The 22,649-nt window shown below is 43.1% G+C and overlaps 1 protein-coding gene and 1 non-coding gene across 9 annotated transcripts in view; one reads left to right on the top strand and one right to left on the bottom strand.

Moving 5' to 3' along the window:
• RIN2 (Ras and Rab interactor 2) overlaps nt 1-22,649 on the bottom strand; it is a 213,988-nt gene that overhangs the window by 147,884 nt on the left and 43,455 nt on the right. For 2 of the 8 annotated variants that reach the window (XM_061435523.1, XM_061435532.1), the window contains exon 1: nt 16,085-17,966. The exons of 2 other annotated variants lie outside the window; for them this stretch is intronic. In XM_061435523.1, coding sequence (XP_061291507.1) covers nt 16,085-16,230 — 146 coding nt within the window. In that variant the 5' untranslated portion in view covers nt 16,231-17,966. Of the gene's footprint in view, nt 1-16,084; nt 17,970-18,162; nt 18,300-22,649 lie in introns of those variants that run through there. 4 more of the 8 variants (XM_061435526.1, XM_061435521.1, XM_061435522.1 and 1 more) reach the window with 4 other exon arrangements.
• Nucleotides 17,890-17,962, top strand: TRNAG-UCC (transfer RNA glycine (anticodon UCC)). The gene has a single exon. It is a non-coding gene; the product is annotated as a tRNA-Gly (tRNA).

Genomic DNA, 22,649 nt, shown 5'->3' with positions numbered 1-22,649 from the left:
ACAAATTCCTAGAAAGACACAAACTACTGCAACTGACTCAAAAAGAAATAGGAAATCTGAATAGATCTATAATGAAAAGGCAGAATTAGTTTTAAAATACCGCCCTAAAGTTCCTAACATGAGGAGTCCACAACTAGATGACTTCACTCGTGAATCTCCCCCAGTGTTAACAAGTTAACCAATACTTCACAAACTCTTGCAAAACATAGGAGAGATTGCTCGTGGCTGGGAGGAAGGAGGAGTTGGGGTGACTGCTAATGTTTTCTTTCTGGGGTGACAGAAATGTTCTGAAATTAGATGGTGGGTTATGGTTGCAACCAGAGAAGGCGATGGCACCCCACTCCAGTACTCTTGCCTGGAAAATCCCATAGATGGAGGAGCCTGGTAGGCTGCAGTCCATGGGGTCGCTAAGAGTCGGACACGACTGAGCGACTTCACTTTCACTTTTCACGTTCATGCATTGCAGGAGGAAATGGCAACCCACTCCAGTGTTCTTGCTTGGAGAATCCCAGGGACGGGGGTGCCTCGTGGGCTGCCGTCAATGGGGTCGCACAGAGTCGGACACAACTGAAGCGACTTAGCAGCAGCAGCAGCAGCATGGTCGCAACACTGTATATAATGAAGACCACGTATGCTTTGAAAGGGTGAATTTTCAGTCATGTGAATCATATCTCAATTTTTAAAAAGTAAAAGTCTTATTAAAGTTAGGGACACTATTAAATTTAGTTGATTAAAGGAGTTAGCTAACCACAGCATCCAGTCTGTTTGTCCAGAGCAGACCTTCGCTCCTCAAGACACAGAGCAGATGCCAGCTCATCTCACAATGACGAGCCCTGTGTCGTAAGAGAAGACCTGTCTTAGGCTGACGGTGCAGAATCTGTTTAAAAATAAGTTAGAGGTAACAACTAAAGTAACTTCATGTTGAAAGAACAAAATAGCCTCTCAAATGAGAAAAGATGTGCTTTTATTTTCAAGCTAAAAATCTCTGAAGATCTTTTTTTTTTTTTACATATAGAGAAATCACCAGGATCAAGCAGGTATCCTTCCAAGAATTTGGAAGACCATTAGAAACTATGAAAATACTAGACTGTTTTCCATAATGTCTAATGTGTGGTATCAATGAACACTACTTCATGGGAGGATGAACTGCTATGGCATCCAACCATAAAACAGGCTTCCCATACGGCACCAATGATAAAAGAACCCGCCTGCCAATGCAGGAGATGTAAGAGATGCAGGTTAGATTCCTGGGTCAGGAAGATCCCCTGGAAAAGGGCATGGCAACCCATTCCAGTATTCTTGTCTGGAGAATCCCATAGATGGAGGAGCCTGGCGGGCTACTGGTTGCAAAGAATCAGATACAACTGAAGCAGCTTAGCATGCATGCATGCACCAACCTCTGAAGATCTTTTGAATAAAAAAGAAAAGAAAAAAAAAAAGACCTGATTATTATGAAGTGACTGTATTACCCAGCTAAGTAAAGTACTTTCTTTTTCTTATCCCTCAACTCAAAATGCATTTCAGGTGCATTACAGAATTGAAAAAAAAATGAGTAGTAAGACTAGATGAAAGAACAGGCATTCATCTATTTCATCTCTGCATGGGAAAGGTCATTTTCAGCATACACCCCAATCCAAACAAAAAAAGAATCAAAAAGGAAAAGACTGATAAATGTAATTATATTTAAAAGTAATCAAAGTATTTGTATATTAACCACATTATACACACAATTAAAAGGTAAAGCAAAGGGGTGGTTTAATATTTGCTAGGGATTTGACAAGAAATAATATAAATACTTATATAATTAATTCAAATAAGTCAGTTAAAAAAAACCTACTTAAATTTCCCAATGGTGAAATTAGCAGAAGTTATGAATGGAAAAATAAAAACCCATGAGAAAACAGGATAGAAAAGATATGTGTTTAATCTGAAAATGTTGAAACTTCTTAGGAATAAAAATGCAAATAAAACTGACAATTAAAGGCCATTTCTCCCTTGAGAAATCAACCCAAATTATGAAGGAGACAAAGCTCAAAGGTGTTGATTCCTCAGAGCCTTTATTTTCCTTTAAGGTGTTTTCATTTTCTTTGAACAATTCCCATGTTTATTGAGTTAAATTCATTCCCAATTATCTCCTTTTCTGCTATTAAATGTAAAGGCTTTCGACTCAGCCAGAGCTAGATCAAAACCCAGCACTGTAACTTGTGGTGTGAATATGTGTGTGTGTTCTCTGTTCTGTGTTACTTCACCTCTCTGAGACTCAGTTTCCACATCCATAAAATGGGGACAAATAAGGCTTTAAGGGAAATACCTGTACATGACAGGTGATAAGTGACAGTAATAACAATGGTGAGACAGCCATGACGACCCTGTCTTGAAACCCTCTAGTTCCTCTAAAATGAGCATCTATTGCTTCCACAATTATGAGTCTGTTTTTATACTGGTGCTTTTGTTTTATACTGATATGATTTATATACCTTCAGTTCAATTCAGTCACTCAGTTGTGTCCGACTCTTTGCATCACCATGAACCACAGCACGCCAGGCTTCCCTGTCCATCACCAACTCCCGGAGTCCACCCAAACCCATGTCCATTGAGTTGGTGATGCCATCCAACCATCTCATCCTCTGTCGTCCCCTTCTCCTCCTGCCCTCAATCTTTCCCAGCATCAGGGTCTTTTCGAATGAATCAGATCTTCGCATCAGGTGGCCAAAGTATTGCAATTTCAGCTTCAACAACAGTCCTACCAATGAACACCCAGGACTGATCTCCCTTAGGATGGATTGGTTGGATCTCCTTGCAGTCCAAGGGACTCTCAAGAGTCTCCTCAAACACCACAGTTCAAAAGCATCAATTCTTCGGCGCTCAGCTTTCTGTATAGTCCAACTCTCACATCCATACATGACTACTGGAAAAACCATAGTTTTGACTAGCATCTTTGTTGGCAAAGTAATGTCTTTGCTTTTTAATATGCTGTCTAGATTGGTCATAACTTTTCTTCCAAGGAGCAAGTGTCTTCTAATTTCATGGCTTCAGTCACCATTTGCAGTGATTTTGGAGCCGAAAAAAATAAAGTCTGACACTGTTTCCCCATCTATTTCCCATGAAGTGATGGGACTGGATGCCAGGATCTTAGTTTTCTGAACGTTGAACTTCAAGCCAACTTTTTTACTCTCCTCTTTCACTTTCATCAAGAGGCTCTTTAGTTCCTCTTCACTTTCTGCCATAAGGGTGGTGTCATCTGCATATCTGAGGTTATTGATATTTCTCCTGGCAATCTTGATTCTAGCTTGTGCTTCCTCCAGCCCAGCGTTTTTCATGATGTACTCTGCATATAAGTTAAATAAGCATGGTGACAATATACAGCCTTGACGAACTCCTTTTCCTATTTGGAACCCGTCTGATGTTCCATGTCCAGTTTTAACTGTTGCTTCCTGACCTGCATACAGGTTTCTCAAGAGGCAGGTCAGGTGGTCTGGTATTCCCATCTCTTCAGAATTTTCCACAGTTTATTGTGATCCACACAGTCAAAGGCTTTGGCATAGTCAATAAAGCAGAAATAGATGTTTTTCTGGAACTCTCTTGCTTTTTCCACGATCCAGCGGATGTTGGCAATTTGATCTCTGGTTCCTCGGCCTTTTCTAAAACCAGCTTGAACATCTGGAAGTTCACAGTTCATGTATTGCTAAAGCCTGGCTTGGAGAATTTTAAACATTACTTTACTAACTTGTGAGATGAGTGCAATTGTGCGATAGTTTGAGCATTCTTTGGCATTGCCTTAAAGTTGCACAAAAATCAACAAAAAAATTTTTTTGAGGGAAGGGGTTCAGGAAAATTACAGGATCTTACCTATAAATGAAAAATCAACTGCAGTGTCAATTTTAGTAACAGAAGAGAAACTCACTATCTTGTCCGATCATAATAGCTATAAAAATTAAATAGAAAAGAATCATTTGATTCAATAAATATAAGAACCATTTAAGATTAGGTAACCTTAATGGAAAAATGAAGAAAGATCTAAATCATGGGGAGAGATATCACAGTCTCCTTGTTGGCAGTCCAGAAATACTCCAGATGACAACATTCTTTAATTTAGTAGAGATTTAATGTAATTCCAATTAAAATACCAACACAACACTTAGGAATGAGGCTGAACTGAATCAGCTGTTTTTCCAAAGAATGAGCTGGTGATACACAATGAGAATTAAAAATCTCTTCATAGTGCAATTTTTAATTTGCTGATTTGAGTGTTGAGGATAAATCCTGCTAGCTTTGGTGTGATACTATAAGAAAACTGTCAGTTACAAATTCACTCTCATTTTCTTTAACTGAAACTAGAATTTACCTGGAAGAAATGGGGAAGGAGAAAATTAAATCTATTATGTTCAGCAGTATCATGGTGAGGCATTAAATACATTTATTCTTTTTTTTTTAAATACCTATGGTTGAATTTATTGTGATTTTTAAATTAGGTCTAATTGACATACGATGATAGTTTTAGTGGCTCAGACGGTAAAGAATCTGCCTGCAATGTGGGAGACTTGGGTTCGATCCTTGGGTTAGGAAGATCCCCTGGAGGAGGGCATGGCAACCCACTCCAGTATTCTGGCCTGGAAAATTCCATGGACAGAAGAGCCTGGTGGGCTATAGTCCATGGGGTCGCAAAGAGTCGGACACAACTGAGCAACTAACACTCAAGGATTCACTATTCACTTATATTGCAAAATGATCACAATAAGTCTAGTTAACACCCACCACCATACACAGTCACAGAATTCTTTTCTTGTGATGAGACCTTTTAAGACCTACTCTCTTAGCATCTTTCAAACCTGCAGTACAGTATTACTAATTACAGTCACTGTGCAGTACAGCATCCCATAACTTATTTTATAACTGGACGTTCGTACATTTTGACTCCTTTCACCCACTTCCCACACCCCATACCCCACCTCCAGCCTCTGGGAACCACCCAAAGGTGGCTTCTGAGCTCGGTTTTTTGTTTTAATTTCTCTATGTCAGACAGTATAGCACTTGTCTTTCTCCCTCTGACTTATTTTACTCAGCACAATATCCTCAAGTTCCATCCATGTGGTTGGGAAGGCATTCGCATTCATTCTTTAATCCACTTTGCCCAGTAGAGCACAGGACGGAGTGGGAGTGTGCAAAACGATGGCATCATGGGATGACATCACACGAATAGGGAGTGGCCATGTTTCAACCCATGGTCTGTCCTGAACACGCTTGGTGCAGAGCTCACATCTCCCTCTGGGTGTGCAGGGTAAGGGGGCGTGTCTGTCACCCCAGACAGCCATACAACCCAACCCAGGCCTGCTGGTTCCCGGCACGGTGCTCAGGCAGTGACCAGGGGATTGGCAAGGGGTGCCCTCAGCTTCCATCACTGTGGGGACCACATGGTGGGCCAGGCACTAGGCCAGTCAGGAGGCAGAGGGAGACGGGAAACCACCGTTTCTAGAGTCTTGCCTGTGGTTTCCATGGGGAGATACAGGTGAGGAGGGTAGGTAGGCTGAGAATTGGCTACCTTGAGTAATTTCAGTGGGCTCTGGGAATAGCAGCTGTCCCTAGTGGTCCATCTACTTCCTGGCCCTGGGGTGGTCAGGACTGGGAGAACAGTGGTCCAGAGTGGGAGAGGCCCATAGAGGAGGTGGTGGGGTTGTGGGCTCCGGATGGGTCAGTCTGCATTTCAAAGATGCTCTCACTGGGTGAGTGGTTTACTGTTTCTGGGATGTTACTCAATTCAGAGTCAGCAGGACCCCAGATGTTAACACATCAGAATGCAGAAAATACAGGACATGGCTGATGCACAACCAAGCTTGACCATCCACGGCAATCTGAGCAGCCCAGGCAGCTTATTATCAGGAGGGTCCTGATCAATCCCCAGTCATGCTTCTGCTGCCCACCTGCCTTTCCCCACATCCCCGGGGCCCTAGGCACCAGGTTTCTTCCTTCAGTTAAGCAGGACTCCCAGGAAAGCCCAGCCATGCCCTCAAACACGATACAGTACACTGGGACCTTTCCATAAGATCTGGCCCCATCCAACCCAACCACACATCCCTTCCAGCACTGCTCTTCTCCGTGCCTTCTGTCTTCAAGGAAAGTGAAAGTGAAGTCACTCAGTCTTGTCCGACTGTTTGCAATCCCATGGACTGTAGCCTATCAGGCTCCTCTGTCCATGGGATTTTTTAGGCAAGGGTGCTGGAGTGGATTGCCATTTCCTTCTCCAGGGGACCTTCCCGACCCAGGAATTGAACCCAGGTCTCCCACATTGCAGGCAGACGCTTTACCGTCTGAGCCACCAGGGAAGCCAAGGGGCAGGTCCTAAATGCCAGAGCTCTCTATAGTAGTGTGGCAGCACAGCAGGTCAAGTGTAAGACCCCAAAGGAGAGCCACAGGGGAGGAGCCAGCTCTGCCTTTTAGCAGGTGTGCGATGTGGGTGGAAGTAATAATACCAACCTACAAGGTTGTTGTGTGAATTAAACCAGATGAAGAGCACCTGAACCACTGAGTTGTCGTTATCATCAGTTATAACCCCTAGATGCTGCCTTTCCAACTTATAACATTCAAGAACCAACCAGGAGCATCATCTTCTTAGAAATAGGATGTTGCCAGAGACACCAGTCAGAATTCCAGCTCAGCTCTGTGACCTTTGCAAGTTACAACCCTCGGTTTCCTCACCTGTAAAACGAAGATAAAAACAGTTCTGCTCACAGGACAAAGGTGTTAGTCCAGGTCCTCTGAGATGAAGATATGCACACAGGATCCACTGTGCAAAGACTGTCTTAGAGTGGGAGGGAATGTCTTAGAGGGAGCTCCCCGCTGTGTGGGGAGAGAAGGAAGAAGCAGGAGGTGGGGAGGGTCACCCAGCCGGGATGCAGGTCATCGGTGAAGCAGAGAGGGATGGAAGGGAGCGGAGAGGTATACCCTAGGATGCTGTGCAGCCTGAGGAAGGCTGGGGAAGCCCCAAGGGCTGATGGAAGCAGTGATGACTATCACCGGGGGTTCCTTGTCTCTCAGCAATGGGCCTGACACAGTATCCCTGCTGGGTCAGTCACTGGCTGGGAGACTTGGCGACAGATTACAGAGCGCAGTGGTTGGCACTATGGTCAATCATGTCCCCTTTAGCTAGAAATCTGCCTTCTCATGGCCACAAAAGTGTAAGGATGAAATGGATCAAAACAAGTTGTAGAGAAGGATAAACATGTGATAAAATAAGTATTGTAGAACGTTCATGGTAGAATCTGGGCTTCCCAGATGGTGCAGTGCTAAAGAACCTTCTGCCAATGAAGAAGACGAAATAGACACAGGTTCAATCCCTGGGTTGGGAAGATCCCCTGGAGGAGGAAATAGCAAACTGCTCTAGTATTCTTGTGGGTTGGAAAATCCCACGGACAGAGGATCCTGGTGGGCTACAACTGAGAACCAAGCACACATACAATGATAGAATCTAGGCAGTGTGTATACGGGGGTTCACTGAAAAATTCTTTTGACTTTGATTTTTTATTATGAAATAGTGGAAAAATAAGTATGCATAACCTTTCTAGGAAAGGCAGACTGGGAACCTTTTATGAATTTATTTCAAAGATAAGGTCAAGCCCATCTGGTACTGAAGATCATATCAGTATAATTTCTCTGATGTTTTGAATTCGTTGTTTATTCAGCAAACATTTAGGTTCACTGAAAAATTCTTTTGACTTTGTTTGATTTTTCATTATGAAATAGTGGAAAAATAAGTATGCATAACCTTTCTAGGAAAGGCAGACTGGGAACCTTTTATGAATTTATTTCAAAGATAAGGTCAAGCCCATCTGGTACTGAAGATCATATCAGTATAATTTCTCTGATGTTTTGAATTCGTTGTTCATTCAGCAAACATTTATTGAACATGTACTGTGAGCTTGTATATACAGAAGATGTTCTAGGGAGGATAAAGAAATAGAAGAGCTTTATCCTGCAGATGTTACAGTAGATAAAACAAATACATAAAGAAAGTTAAATGACAACATTTTATGTCATATCTTCCAGGGCATACATTTTTAAATGTGTTTATTGGTTCTACTGTACAAACACTATGCCTGACAGTTGATAATAATAATAGTAGCAGTCACTTCAGAGAAGGCAATGGCACCCCACTCCAGTACTCTTGCCTGGAAAATCCCATGGAAGGAGGAGCCTGGAAGGCTGCAGGCCACGGGGTCGCTAAGAGTAGGACACGACTGAGCGACTTCACTTTCACTTTCCACTTTCATGCATTGGAGAAGGAAATGGCAACCCACTCCAGTGTTCTTGCCTGGAGAATCCCAGGGACGGGGCAGCCTGGTGGACTGCCGTCTCTGGGATCGCACAGAGTCGGACACGACTGAAGTGACTTAGCAGCAGCAGCAGCAGCAACAGTCACTTAACACAAAGCTCCCCACATGCCTGGACTTGTTCCAAAGGCTCCAATATCTGAATGTCTGTCTCAAGACTCATGCTGAAAATTTAATGCCCAAGGTGGTAGAGTTAGGAGGTGGAGCCCTTGGGAGGTGATCAGGTCATAAAAGCAGAGACCCCATGAGTGGAATTAGTACCCTTTGCAAAGAAGGCCTCATAGAGCCCTCTAGTCCCTCCCACCACATGAGGACGGGACAGAAACCAGCAACCAGGAAGACCCTCATCTGTCCATGCTGCCCTGATCTGAGACTGCCAGCCTCTACAGTTGTGAGCAGTAAATTCCTGTTGTTTGTTGCCCACCCAGTTCCTGGTGTTTAGATGTGGCAGCTTAAAGGGACTGACATCTCACTACACTCCATCCTTTAAGAAATAAGTTCCCTCCTGAAGTGGACACCTGTCCTCCATGGATGCCCCAGAACTCTAACCATACTCCTCACATCAGTAACATCTTACAGAGTAAAGGCAGTTTTTCCAACAGAGAATGAAAAAAATTAAACATTCAAACCCTTATTTCCTGGCTTCCGTGCTCCTGGGCCACAGTCGTTTGACTTGGGTTCTGCCAAGCAGACCGGCTCCTGCAAGGCTTTGCCGGGAACGGAGGGATATGGAGAAAGAGGCAGGATCCAGAACGGGGCAGAGCAGGTGTGGCCTGAGTGTCAGTGGAGGAAGGGTCCCCTGACTCACCAGCTTCCTGACCCTTGGCGGGCTGATTCTGACGTGTCCTTCAGGGAGTCAGCCCAACCCACTCCTGAATCCATCCTAGGTTTCCGAGAACTCTGCTCCTCAAAATGGCTTCCTGCATCAACCAGCTAGGGGTGATGCAGTGCAAGCATCTGAAAACCTGACCGCTACATTTCCTGATGCCCACAACAGTGGAAAGAGAACTATGACCTCTTTTGGACCCAATCTACTTTGTTCCACCTCGTCTAGCATGCCTTTTGTTCTGCAGTCCTACCCAACAAATCCCCATCTCACGCCCTACAGCTCCGGGTCTCCAGACCCGTTTACCTTTCTTCTTCCTAGTGTGTCGGGCACGATGTTGTCTGCCTATGTGCTCTTCCTAACCCTCTCTCCAGCGCTGCTTCTCAGCCTCTGATGGGTAATTTCAATAGCCCTTAGCACTCATGGACCTCCCATTTGCAGATGTAACTATTCTGCATTGGAAGGACTAATGCTGAAGCTGAAGCTCCAATACTTAGGCCATCTGATGTGAAGAGCTCACTCGTTGGAAAAGATCCTGATGCTGGGAAAGACTGAAGGCAGCAGGAGAAGGGACGGTAGAGAATGAGATGGTTGGATGGCATCACTGACTGAACAGACATTAAGTCTGAGCAAACTGCAGGAGATAATGCAGGACAGGGAAGCCTGGTCTGCTGCAGTCTATGGGGTCACAAAGAGTCTGACATGACTAAAGGACTGAACAACAAACCCGGGTAATCTGAAATTTTGCAGAGGCACAAATCTAAATCACTAATGCACCAGGGTTGATCAATTGCCTTGGTTTTTCTCTTCCTTCCACTCTAATACCCATCAGTGCTCACACTGGCCAAACCCAGCACAGACCCAGTTAGCAAAGGGAGCCTGAGGCAATGTAGCTGGTTGGGCCAGTCTGGTTGCCAACACAGTAGAATTTGGGAAAAGCAAAACCGGATCTGGGGCCATGGAGGATATGACAATTCAGCAAAAGCTCACGGAAGGCAGGGGGACCACAGGAACCAGGCTCTGGTTAGATTTCGACAAAGGGAGATGCCATGCACCATGGTCTGTTCATAAGGAGTAGGCTTTTGTCTGGTTGGTTTGGAGAGTCAGTAAGCTGTCGCCGTAAGTCAATAACAAATAACTCTATATGCATGTCTACCCCAGTTCTCATGTGGGGAAAAAAATGGGGATGAACAGAGAAAAGTGATACAGTAACAGCAGGACATCACAGCCACTGCCAAATGTGGGAAATGAATGCGTAGCGCTGCTACAGGAATCAGGAAGAAACATCGAAGACATAACTGGTGGGGATTCCACCGTGCCCACACGTTCTCATCGTGTCACTATGATCGAAACTGTGCATGACACACCCTTGGCCTAACTGGCTGACAGATTCAGGCCTCAGAAGGTTGAGAAAGCAGCGGGAGCGGCTGCTAGTCTTGACTTATTTCCAATTAACGAGGAGGAAGTGATTTGAGAAGTGGAAGTGATGGGTATGGAGAGAAGACGTTCACATCATCTTTATGCTCACGGCAGCCGGGAATGAGAAACCCAGTCCAGCTGAGAATCTGTAGTTCATGAGCAGAGACCTCAAAATGCTGAAAGGTGAGCTGACATCTAAAAAAAACATATATGTCCTCCTTCTCAACTAAGGTGAGCCATTCTTGAAAATGGGGTCTGACACCACAAACACAACTAAATAATTAGCAGAGACGTAGAAGAATCACAGTAAGCTGACGTGACTGCACAGACAACTCTGAAGTGAACTCAGAGCTAGAAGGGACAAGCTATGAGGAAAGCTTTGAGGCAGAGACAGATGTAAGTGAGTAGCGTCTATAAACCTAAACCCCAAGAAAGGGTGTCTTGCAAACAGAGCTAAAGAAAATCATCAAATAATTTTTTAAAGGTTCTTTTTTGAAACAAGAGAAGGTTGACCAGCAGCAGAACAAAAGCAAAACACACCTACTCAACTCCTGTCCACTGGAGTGTTTAATACCCATGATGTGTGCTTAGCTGCTCAGTCGTGTCTGACTCTTCGTGACCCCATAGACTGTAGCCCTCGGGGCACCTCTGTCCATGGGGATTCTCCAGGCAAGAATACTGGGGTGGGTTGCCACGCCCTCCTCCAGGGGATCTTCCAAACCCAGGGTTTGAACCCAGGTCTCCTGCACTGCAAGAGGATTCTTTAGCAGCTGAGCTACCAGAGAAACCCTAATACCCATGATACCAACAAATAAAGAAGTAAGACTTTGGGACTCGGAGAAGGAGACCAGCATTAACAAGGAGCACGGGATCCTCAAGGTCACAGAGCAGCTGTAAGAGGGTGTCTGGGTGTTCCACTGGCACGTCCATTTGCCAGCCTGGAGGGAGCAGGTGCCAGGCTGTGATTAAAACTAAACTGCACATGAGATTATTTGTGGTCATCGTCCAGCATTCACAGAGAACTGAAGAGGTGCTGGGGCAAGGCTGGTAGGTAACATGGACCCTGGTTTCAAGACCAGAGAAGGAAGCTGACTCTTGCCTCTAAGGTGTGAGCTTGGGGGCCATCTTGTACATGACTTTAACTGCGGTTACTAGCAAAATGGTCTATCTTTGGGCAAAAGTGCTCATCCCCAGGGTCAGCTTGATTTCCAAAGACAAGATCTGTCACTCAGTGACACTATGTTTTTGGTAGGGCTATTAGACTAGGAAATCAGTAAAATAAATAAATAAAATAAAAAATGAACCTGTTAGCCATGGATCTGAATTGCAAAAAAGGAGCTGACAAATAATGACACCTTTTTAGTAAGATGGAACATTGTGTGTAAGAGGATGACAAAACAGTAGTCACATGTCCACACGCCCAGAGCCCCGGTTGATAAATCACGATCACACAGGAGCAGGCCCCACATTTCTTTCCATGGCCATTCTGTTTAGGGTATTTACTCAAAATGTAAACTAGAAAAAGGATTGCATCAAGGTTAAGTTTAAAGCAGAGAGAAGTGGTAAATCTTCTAAGCCAGTGTTTTCTAAATCTCAGTCTTGAGAGAAATGCCTTCGTAATTCTTATCACTGTGTACACACGGGTTTTTCTTTGATTAATTTTAAACTTTTTTTTTTTTTAAAAAGAAGCTATGTATTTGATGTGTTAATTATATTTTATACTATAAATTAGGTTCGTAAGAATTAAACAATGAAGTGAAAGTATAAAAATGCTCATCTGAGAACCACTGAAAAATCTTCTGGGCTGTCTCTACCGGTGTCTGTAAGATGCTTTGGAAAAAATGGAACCAGATGACATCACTGAGATACAAAAAACCACTCAACTGGCTGAGACCACAGGCTCACAAAATGATGTTTGGGAAAAATCAATGTGAACTCCTTCGAGCAGGGGGACAGAATGCATCACTGGGGAGCGTGCTAGAGAAGACAACCGAGTGCACACATGGAAGGGACTCCGGTTGAACTGACTGTGCAAGATGATGAAAGTGCCTGAGTCCCCATTGCACACGAGCTCAGGTAAGCCATTTCTAGGGCTATCCAGGTGGTGCTGCTGGTAAAGAACACGCCTGCCAATGCAGGAGACCTAAGAGACACGAGTTTGATCCCTAGGTTGGGAAGACCCCTTGGAGGAGGGCATGGCAACCCACTCCAGTATTCTTGCCTGGAGAACCCCATGGACAGAGGAGTCTGGTGGGTTACAGTCCATGGGGTCGCAAAGAGTCAGATATGACTTAGTGTGCACACACGCAGAAGCCATTTCTTTGTTGCAGCAAGTCCTGTTCCATGAGTCCCTGGCTCTCACAGAGAACATGGGGCTCAGTTCAGTGGGCACCTATGCAGGGATTCTGCCACATCAGACGAGGTGAGGAGAGAAACCAGGAGGTGAGAGAACAGAAGCCTGGCCACACAAGGATGAGCTGACTGCCTGAGAAGGGTTTCCCAGGGCAGACTGGGAAGTGGGGAAGGATGGGGCAGGTGGGTCATCTCGTTACAAATAGGTTCAACCTACTGGGCTCAGCCTAGGTAAGACCATCAGATGATCCGAGCTGTCCTGGAAGGCCCAGAGCCACTGCTAGAAGGTCAAGCACAGGCTGCTCAAGCATTTGGAGATGAAAACAGCTGAGTCCTCAACCAGATTCCCCAGAAGTAGAGCCCAGGATGGGGATTCAGGTGCACACGGCTTGCTGGGAGTGTCTTGGGGGCGAGGAAGGCAGAGGGGGAAGGATAAAGAGCCCAGCAAGCCTGTGCCCGCGGTTAAGTCTGGCCTTGGTCTGACCCCACAGGCAGCTCTATAACATGAATGGAACCATATTTATCCCACTGGAGGCAGGACCTGTCTTCTATACCCACATCTGCCAGTCGATGACTGGCCTTTCCTGCAGGGTCTGTCCTTCTAAGTGTCACCAAGAACAGGTCTCTGGAGAAGGGGGCCACAGAGAGGCCATCAGAACCCGAGGCCCACCCCAGACTGTGGGGAGACCTTGGTGGTTTAGGAGGATGGTCACTACATGGTTGTTTGCACTTTGGAAATGATTGATGGGACCTGAGTTTTTGTAACTGATGTCTGAGTTCATTTTTTAAAAACCGTAAAAGGCCATTTTTTCTTCTACTTGGCTCCTACTGTGTCCCTGACAGCCAGAACTTGCAAAAATCTCTCTTCCTGAGATCCTAAGAGGCTCCTGTAATTGTTACTAAGTCCAGCAGGGACAGATCCAGGTTTTAGGGAGCCTGAGGCTTATTCTATTTGGGAAGCCTCTGTTATGGGAAAGAATACAAAATTACTAATGCAGGGAATTCCTGGTGGTCCAGTGGTTAGGACTCATTGTTTTCACTGCCATGGACTGGAGTTCAATCTCTGGTCGGGGAACTAAGATCCTGCAATTCTGAAAATTGGCCCCATAGGATGGACAAAAAAAAAAAACCTACCCTCTGCCCCCAGACATTCACATGATTACTGTTAAAATTGGGATCTGTGACCAGCACAATGGTGACAGAAGATAAAAGGTGTGAAGTCTTCTGAGAAAGACCAGGATGGTTCTACAAAGACGGCAACCTCAGAGTTGAGTCTCGAAGGGTGAGTAGACAGTGGAAGGGGTTCCTGTCAGAGAGAAGAGCATGAGAAATGCCCTTCAGAAGCAAGGGATGAGCAAGTGCTTTGGGGAGACCATAAATCCAATTTTTTTTAAAAATTGGAATATAGTTGCTTTACAGTGTGTTAGTTTCTGCCATACAGCAAAGTGAATCAGTTATACATATACATATATATCCTCTTCAGAGTCTTCTCTTTTTTTTTTTGGCCATGCTATGCAGCATGTGGGATCTTAGTTCTCTAAGTGGGGACTGAACCCAGGCCCCCTCCAGGGAATGCAGAGTTTTAACCACTGGACCACCAGGGAAGTCCCTATAAATTCAATCTTGCTCACTATTGCTAGGGCACCAAGGGTTCTGTGGAACGGGAACTGGCTTTGCACAGAACAGACCATCTTGTAGGCCATGCCAGCTAATGAGGATTTGACCATCTGGGTGATGATGAGATACCACTGAATACCTCTGAGCAGTAGGTGACACTTCAGGGGGCCACCCAGGGTGGGAGGTGGAAGGCTGATCCATGCAAAGGGTGGAGCATATGGGTGAGATTCTATTTAAAGGGTCAAGACTTGATACCTGTGGGGGTGGGTAGAGGAAAGGGAGTCCCAGGTAAGTTTCAGGTTTAATGTGCAAGAAACTTGGATAGAAGGTGGTACAATTCACCAATATACAGCACCCAGAAAAACAGCAGGTATAGTGGGAGAAATGAAACAGATGAATTTTGGCGCAGTTAAATTGGAAGAGGCTGTGGGTGGAGGTGACCAAGAGAGTTGGATGTGACTCTGGAGCTTGGGCGCATGGTCAAGGCTGGAGAGACAGTGTTGGCATAGGCAGGATGACCCACAGATGGCAAGGATGAAATCTGAACTTAAGCCTGAGGATTCCGCGCAAGCATCTGCAGCCATGTCCTGGGACCAGCTCACAGCAGGTCCAATTAGATCTCTAAATTAAGTCCTGCAAAACAGCTAAAATACGGACTAAAGAAAAGGCTAAAGAGAACAAACATTATGGAAATCACATTGACACCAACTGCTCTTCTTTCCTGTCCGAAGCACGAGTGACAAGATCATCACAGCTGAACATTCACGCCTACACTATTAGTGGAATTGTAAGTTCACTATGGAGAACAGTAAGGGGGTTCCTTAAAACACTAAAAATAGAGCTACCATATGATCCAGCAATTCCATTACTGGGCACATATCTGGAGAAAACTCTAACTTGAAAAGATACTGGTACCTCTATGTTCATAGCAGCAATATTCATAGCAGTCAAGACATGGAAGGAATCTAAGTGTCCGCTGACAGAGCAGTGGATAAAGAAGACACAGTACATATATACAATGGAATATTACTCAGCCATAAAAAAGAATGAAACAACACCATTGCAGCAACATGGATGGAACTAAAGATTATCATACTAAGGGAAGTAAGTCAGACAGAGCAAGACTGAAGAGTCATGCCTAAATCACTTTCTGGCCAGGGCTCAGGCTAGCTAGTGATTTATGATGTTAATAACAAGTAGGGCTTCTAGACTTGTCACAAGTCACACCTGAGGGAGCTGCTGGCCAAGGGGAGCTGAGAGCTCGCTGAACATGTGGACGGCAGGTATTGGCCGCCTCCTCTCTCCCTGATACTGCAGACACTGACACCAGCTGTGGTGCTTTTTCCCAGTGGGGTCCCCAGCACCCTCTTCCACACAGCATCCTGCCCACCAGGTAGAGCAGCCCTACTCTGATTCCACCAGTGAAGAAGGGGAGACCCAGAGGTTGCTACCTATCCACCAGCATCAGAGTCAGTGTAGCACATGACTCTCCTGAATGCCTCACCCACACGCTAACACTTAATTTCTAACTGAGCAGGAGGGTTACCGTGTTCTGGATTCCCCAGGCTCCAGATCATCAACAGGACAGACAAAAGCCAAACCTCCAGACGAGAGCTCCGTCATCCCAGGGAAACAGGGCTGGTGATCCTTCTCACTGCGAAGGTTAAGGACTTGTACTTCCTGTACATTCATCTAATATTTGCTCAGGCTTTGTTTGTGTGACCCAGTTCTGACCACAGGGCCACCACACCCAGCCCTCACCTGGGAGCACTGTTAGGGGTTGGCTTTTCTACCTCCTGCCATGAATGCTAATAGACTGACAGAAACAATCAGGTGCAAACACAGCTCCCCAAAGCCACCTGGGGCTCAGACCAGAACATGATCTTCTGTTACCTTGTTCAGTTTATCAAACTGCTTAACCATGGGTCCCTGCTCTTCAGTTGCTCCAGTCTCTTAAACTTGAAGAGGCTTCACTCAGAACAGAAAAATTAAAGAATTCTCCCAATTGTAGATGTCACAGCCATAACACCCTTAGGTCAGGCTGTATTAAGTGGGGACTGGTGGTCAAGGCTGTCAATCAATGTTGCTAAATGTAAGTTGAAACCTAGCAACAATTACTGATATAATTAAGGCATGATCTTGGGAATGTATTTATAAGTCTGGCCTATGAAGAAAAATCCTTGGCCTTAAAATGTTCTGAAATTAGACTCAAGTGAATTTGATAAAAACATGTTGGACATAAATAAATCTGTTCCAAATTTTTCAAAATTGCATCCATATATTAAGATTCAGCCTATTCACAAACACTACACATGTGCCCCAGGGATGGGGCCCTGATCAAATCTGATGTCTGTTTCCTCAGGGCACCTGAAAAGCTTCTGAACCAAATGAGACCTCTGTCTTTCTAACCTGCCTGTGTGCTGTATTGTAGAGATGAAGCCAAGGAGTGTGACAGGCCATACAGACCCCCCCTAAACTAAGGCCTTATTCCTTCCCCAAAGGAAGATGGTGCAGCAGTTTTTACCTTTTCCTCCTAAACGCATGACTGTTGGAGCTAATACCGACCATGGCACGCAAGGTGCCTGGCTGGGCTGTGACTAATCCATTTCCCAGAGGACCTGGTGGTTTGCTGAGCTTGGGAGGAAGTGGATGGCTATGAATCAGTGTCCAGGAGTGGAAAATACAATGTGATTCACATTAACTAGAGGAAAAGGTTGAGGGAGAAAAAACAACCAGAAATTAAAACCACACGCACTCTTATGCATCAGCAAATGCCACACTGAGCATGTCACTGTGACTTCTGCTTTTAAAAGTCCAAGGAAGGAAAAAAAAAAAAAAAAGGCAAATTTCAAAACAAAGCCTAATTAAATTAGTTACAGCAAAGCTGAACTAGTACAGTGCATAATGTAGTTATATAAAAACAAATGAGTTCTTTTTAGTGAAGCTGGTACTTGTTACAAAAAAATAAGAAGCCAATACAATATTTTTCCATCTCAAACAGTCCTTTATATACCTTCATTAACTTTTGTTGAATAGTAGAAAACTTTTAATGTTAACTTTCGCTCAAACTGCACTTTTTCTTTGTAGTGAGAATTCTGGCCTCATTTAAGCCTTCTCTCAAGTAGCATCATTTAATTTTCCAATAATGAGGGATCTAGAAATGTAAAATGAAGGAGTGACGTGGGGCTCCGTAGAATCCAATCAACAAGGAAATAAAAAACAAACAAGAAACCTCAAAGCCACTGGGATCAATCCACCGGGAATCACTGGAAACACTGAAATCACTGGTTCTGAAGAGAGACACAGAACTCAGACTCAAAGTAAGAGCAATTAAGTATCCACATGAGGACTTCCCTGGTGGTCCTGTGGTTAGGACTCTGCACTTCCACTGCAGAGGGCATGGGTTCAATCCCTGGTCAGGGAACTAAGATCCTGCATGCCGTAAGGGATGACCAAAAAAAAAAAAACCTCCCAAAACAAAACACTGAAATTGTAAAAACAGAATCATGACTAGAAAATATGTATTAAAAATATATTATATATAAGAATCTATGTGGGCACAGATTATGAGTTTCTTTATTGGTGCTACATGGATAATTACGAATTCAAATTAATTAAGAAAACCTGAACAAGCTTGTGCCGGCAGGCTCAGTTGTGTCCAACTCTTTGCAACCTCATGGACCTCGCCAGGCTCCTCTGTCCACGGGGTTCTCCAGGCAAGAACGAGAGTGAGTTGCCATGTCCTTTTCCAGTGACCAAGCCTGCAAGCCATCAAATGAAGTTACTATTTGGATAGGATTTGATTTATTCCCAAGTGGATTTTAAAGTCAGGCTAGACCGGAAATGGAGTGAATGACGACTGTGTGGGGCGGAAGGTTTTGGGTGGATGTTTTGGGTGGGAGTGTTGTGTGACCTAATGAGTTTCTTGAACAGCTGTAATAATCAGTGGAGACGTTAGGAAATAAAGTGTCACTGATCCAGGGCAAGACATACCAAGCAAATTCTCCAGCAACAAAGGAACACAGTCCTGAGCTTCAAGATACAGGCTGCCCAAAGTCACCCCAAAACTATAGACATCTCATAACTCATTACTGGACATTTCATTGCACTCCAGAGAGAAGAAATACAGCTCCACCCACCAGAACACCGACACAAGCTTCCCTAACGAGGAAACCTTGACAAGCCACCTGTACAAACCCACACACAGTGAGGAAACGCCACAATAAAGAGAACTCCACAAACTGCCAGAATACAGAAAGGACACCCCAAACTCAGCAATTTAAACAAGATGAAGAGACAGAGGAATACTCAGCAGATAAAGGAACAGGATAAATGCCCACCAAACCAAACAAAGAGGAAGAGATAGGGAATCTACCTGATAAAGAATTCGAATAATGATAGTGAAATTGATCCAAAATCTTGAAACTAAATGGAATCACAGATAAATAGCCTGGAGACAAGGATTGAGAAGATGCAAGAAAGGTTTAACAAGGACCTAGAAGAAATAAAAAGAGTCAATATATAATGAATAATGCAATAAGTGAAATTAAAAACACTCTAGAGGCAACAAATAGTAGAATAACAGAGGCAGAAGACAGATTAGTGAATTAGAAGATAGAATGGTAGAAATAAATGAATCAGAGAGGATAAAGAAAACGAATTAAAAGAAATGAGGACAATCTCAGAGACCTCCAGGACAATATTAAACGCTACAACATTCGAATCATAGGGGTTCAGAAGAAGAAGACAAAAGAAAGACCATGAGAAAATACTTGAGGAGATAATAGTGGAAAACTTCCTAAAATGGGGAAGGAAATAATCACCAAGTCCAAGAAACCCAGAGAGTCCCAAACAGGATAAACCCAAGGAGAAACACCCCAAGACACATATTAATCAAATTAACAAAGATCAAACACAAAGAACAAATATTAAAAGCAGCAAGGGAAAAACAACAAATAACACACAAGGAATCCCATAAGGATAACAGCTGATCTTTCAATAGAAACTCTTCAAGCCAGGAGGGAATGGCAAGACATACTTAAAATGATGAAAGAAAATAACCTACAGCCCAGATTATTGTACCCAGCAAGGATCTCATTCAAGTATGAAGGAGAAATCAAAAGCTTTCAGACAAGCAAAAGCTGAGAGAATTCTGCACCACCAAACCAGCTCTCAACAAATACTAAAGGATATTCTCTAGACAGGAAACACAAAACGGTGTATAAACTCGAACCCAAAACAATAAAGTAAATGGCAACGGGAACATACTTATCAGTAATTACCTTAAATGTGAATGGGTTGAATGCCCCAACAAAAGACAAAGACTGGCTGAATGGATACAAAAACAAGACCCCTACATATGTTGTCTACAAGAGACCCACCTCAAAACAGGGGACACATACAGACTGAAAGTGAAGGGCTGGAAAAGATTTTCCATGCAAATAGGGACCAAAAGAAAGCAGGAGTAGCAATACTCATATCAGATAAAATAGACTTTAAAACAAAGGCGGTGAAAAGAGACAAAGAAGGTCACTACATAATGATCAAAGGATCAATCCAAGAAGAAGATATAACAATTATAAACATATATGCACCCAACACGGGAGCACCACAGTACGTAAGACAAATGCTAACAAGTATGAAAGGAGAAATTAACAATAACACAATAATAGTGGGAGACTTTAATACCCCACTTACACCTATGGATAGATCAACTAAACAGAAAATTAACAAGGAACACAAACTTTAAACGATACAATAGACCAGTTAGACCTAATTGATATCTATAGGTCATTTCATCCCAAAACAATGAATTTCACCTTTTCTCAAGCGCACATGGAACCTTCTCCAGGATAGATCACATCCTGGGCCATAAAGCTAGCCTTGTAAATCAAAAAATAGAAATCATTCCAAGCATTTTTTCTGACCACAATGCAGTAAGATTAGATCTCAATTACAGGAGAAAACTATTAAAAATTCCAACATATGGAGGCTGAACAACACGCTGCTGAATAACCAACAAATCACAGAAGAAATCAAAAAGAAATCAAAATTTGCATAGAAACGAATGAAAATGAAAACACAACAGCCCAAAACCTGTGGGACACGGTAAAAGCAGTCCTAAGGGAAAGTTCATAGCAATACAGGCACACCTCAAGAAACAAGAAAAAAGTCAAATAAATAACCTAACTCTACACCTAAAGCAACTAGAAAAGGAAGAAATGAAGAACCCAGGTTAGTAGAAGGAAAGAAATCTTAAAATTAGAGCAGAAATAAATGCAAAAGAAACAAAGAGACCATAGCAAAAATCAACAAAACCAAAAGCTGGTTCTTTGAAAGGATAAATAAAATTGACAAACCATTAGCCAGACTCATCAAGAAACAAAGGGAGAAAAATCAAATCAACAAAATTAGAAACGAAATGGAGAGATCACAACAGACAACATAGAAATACAAAGGATCATAAGAGACTACTATCAACAATTATATGCCAATAAAATGGACAACGTGGAAGAAATGGACAAATTCTTGAAAAGTACAACTTTCCAAAACTGGATCAGGAAGAAATAGAAAATCTTAACAGACCCATCACAAGCATGGAAATTGAAACTGTAATCAAAAATCTTCCAGCAAACAAAAGCCCAGGTCCAGACGGCTTCACAGCTGAATTCTACCAAAAATTTAGAGAAGAGCTAACACCTATCCTGCTCAAACTCTTCCAGAAATTGCAGAGGAAGGTAAACTTCCAAACTCATTCTATGAGGCCACCATCACCCTAATACCAAAACCTGACAAAGATCCCACAAAAAAAGAAAACTACAGGCCAATATCACTGATGAACATAGATGCAAAAATCCTTAACAAAATTCTAGCAATCAGAATCCAACAACACATTAAAAAGATCATACACCATGATCAAGTGGGCTTTATCCCAGGGATGCAAGGATTCTTCAATATCCGCAAATCAATCAATGTAATACACCACATTAACAAATTGAAAATAAAAACCATATGATTATCTCAATAGATGCAGAAAAGCCTTTGACAAAATTCAACATCCATTTATGATAAAAACTCTCAGAAAGCAGGAATAGAAGGAACATACCTCAACATAATAAAAGCTATATATGACAAACCCACTGCAAACATTATCCTCAATGGTGAAAAATTGAAAGCATTTCCTCTAAAGTCAGGAACAAGACAAGGGTGCCCACTTTCACCATTACTATTCAACATAGTTTTGGAAGTTTTGGCCACAGCAATCAGAGCAGAAAAAGAAATAAAGGAATCAAATTGGAAAAGAAGAAGTAAAACTCTCACTATTTGCAGATGACATGATCCTCTACATAGAAAACCCTAAAGAGTCCACCAGAAAATTACTAGAAATAATCAATGACTACAGTAAAGTTGCAGGATATAAAATCAACACACAGAAATCCCTTGCATTCCTATACACTAATAATGAGAAAACAGAAAGAGAAATTAAGGAAACAATTCCATTCACCATTGCAACGGAAAGAATAAAATACTTAGGAATATATCTACCTAAAGAAACTAAACACCTATATATGAAAACTATAAAACACTGGTGAAAGAAATCAAAGAGGACACTAATAGATGGAGAAATATACCATGTTCATGGATTGGAAGAATCAATATAGTGAAAATGAGTATACTACCCAAAGCAATTTATAGATTCAACGCAATCCCTATCAAGCTACCAACAGTATTCTTCACAGAGCTAGAACAAATAATTTCACAATTTGTATGGAAATACAAAAAACCTCGAATAGCCAAAGCGATCTTGAGAAAGAAGAATGGAACTGGAGGAATCAACTTACCTGACTTCAGGCCTACTACAAAGCCACAGTTATCAAGACAGTATGGTACTGGCACAAAGACAAATATTGATCAATGGAATAAAATAGAAAGCCCAGAGATAAATCCACGCACATATGGACACCTTATCTTCGACAAAGGAGGCAAGAATATACAATGGATTAAAGACAATCTCTTTAACAAGTGGTGCTGGGAAATCTGATCAACCACTTGTAAAAGAATGAAACTGGACCACTTTCTAACACCATACACAAAAATAAACTCAAAATGGA

The sequence above is a fragment of the Bos javanicus genome, chromosome 13 (genome assembly GCF_032452875.1).
Source record: "Bos javanicus breed banteng chromosome 13, ARS-OSU_banteng_1.0, whole genome shotgun sequence".
In the NCBI taxonomy this organism is placed as follows: domain Eukaryota; kingdom Metazoa; phylum Chordata; class Mammalia; order Artiodactyla; family Bovidae; genus Bos; species Bos javanicus.
Note: the sequence above shows the minus strand (reverse complement) of the source record. Positions and strands in the feature narration are given on the sequence as shown.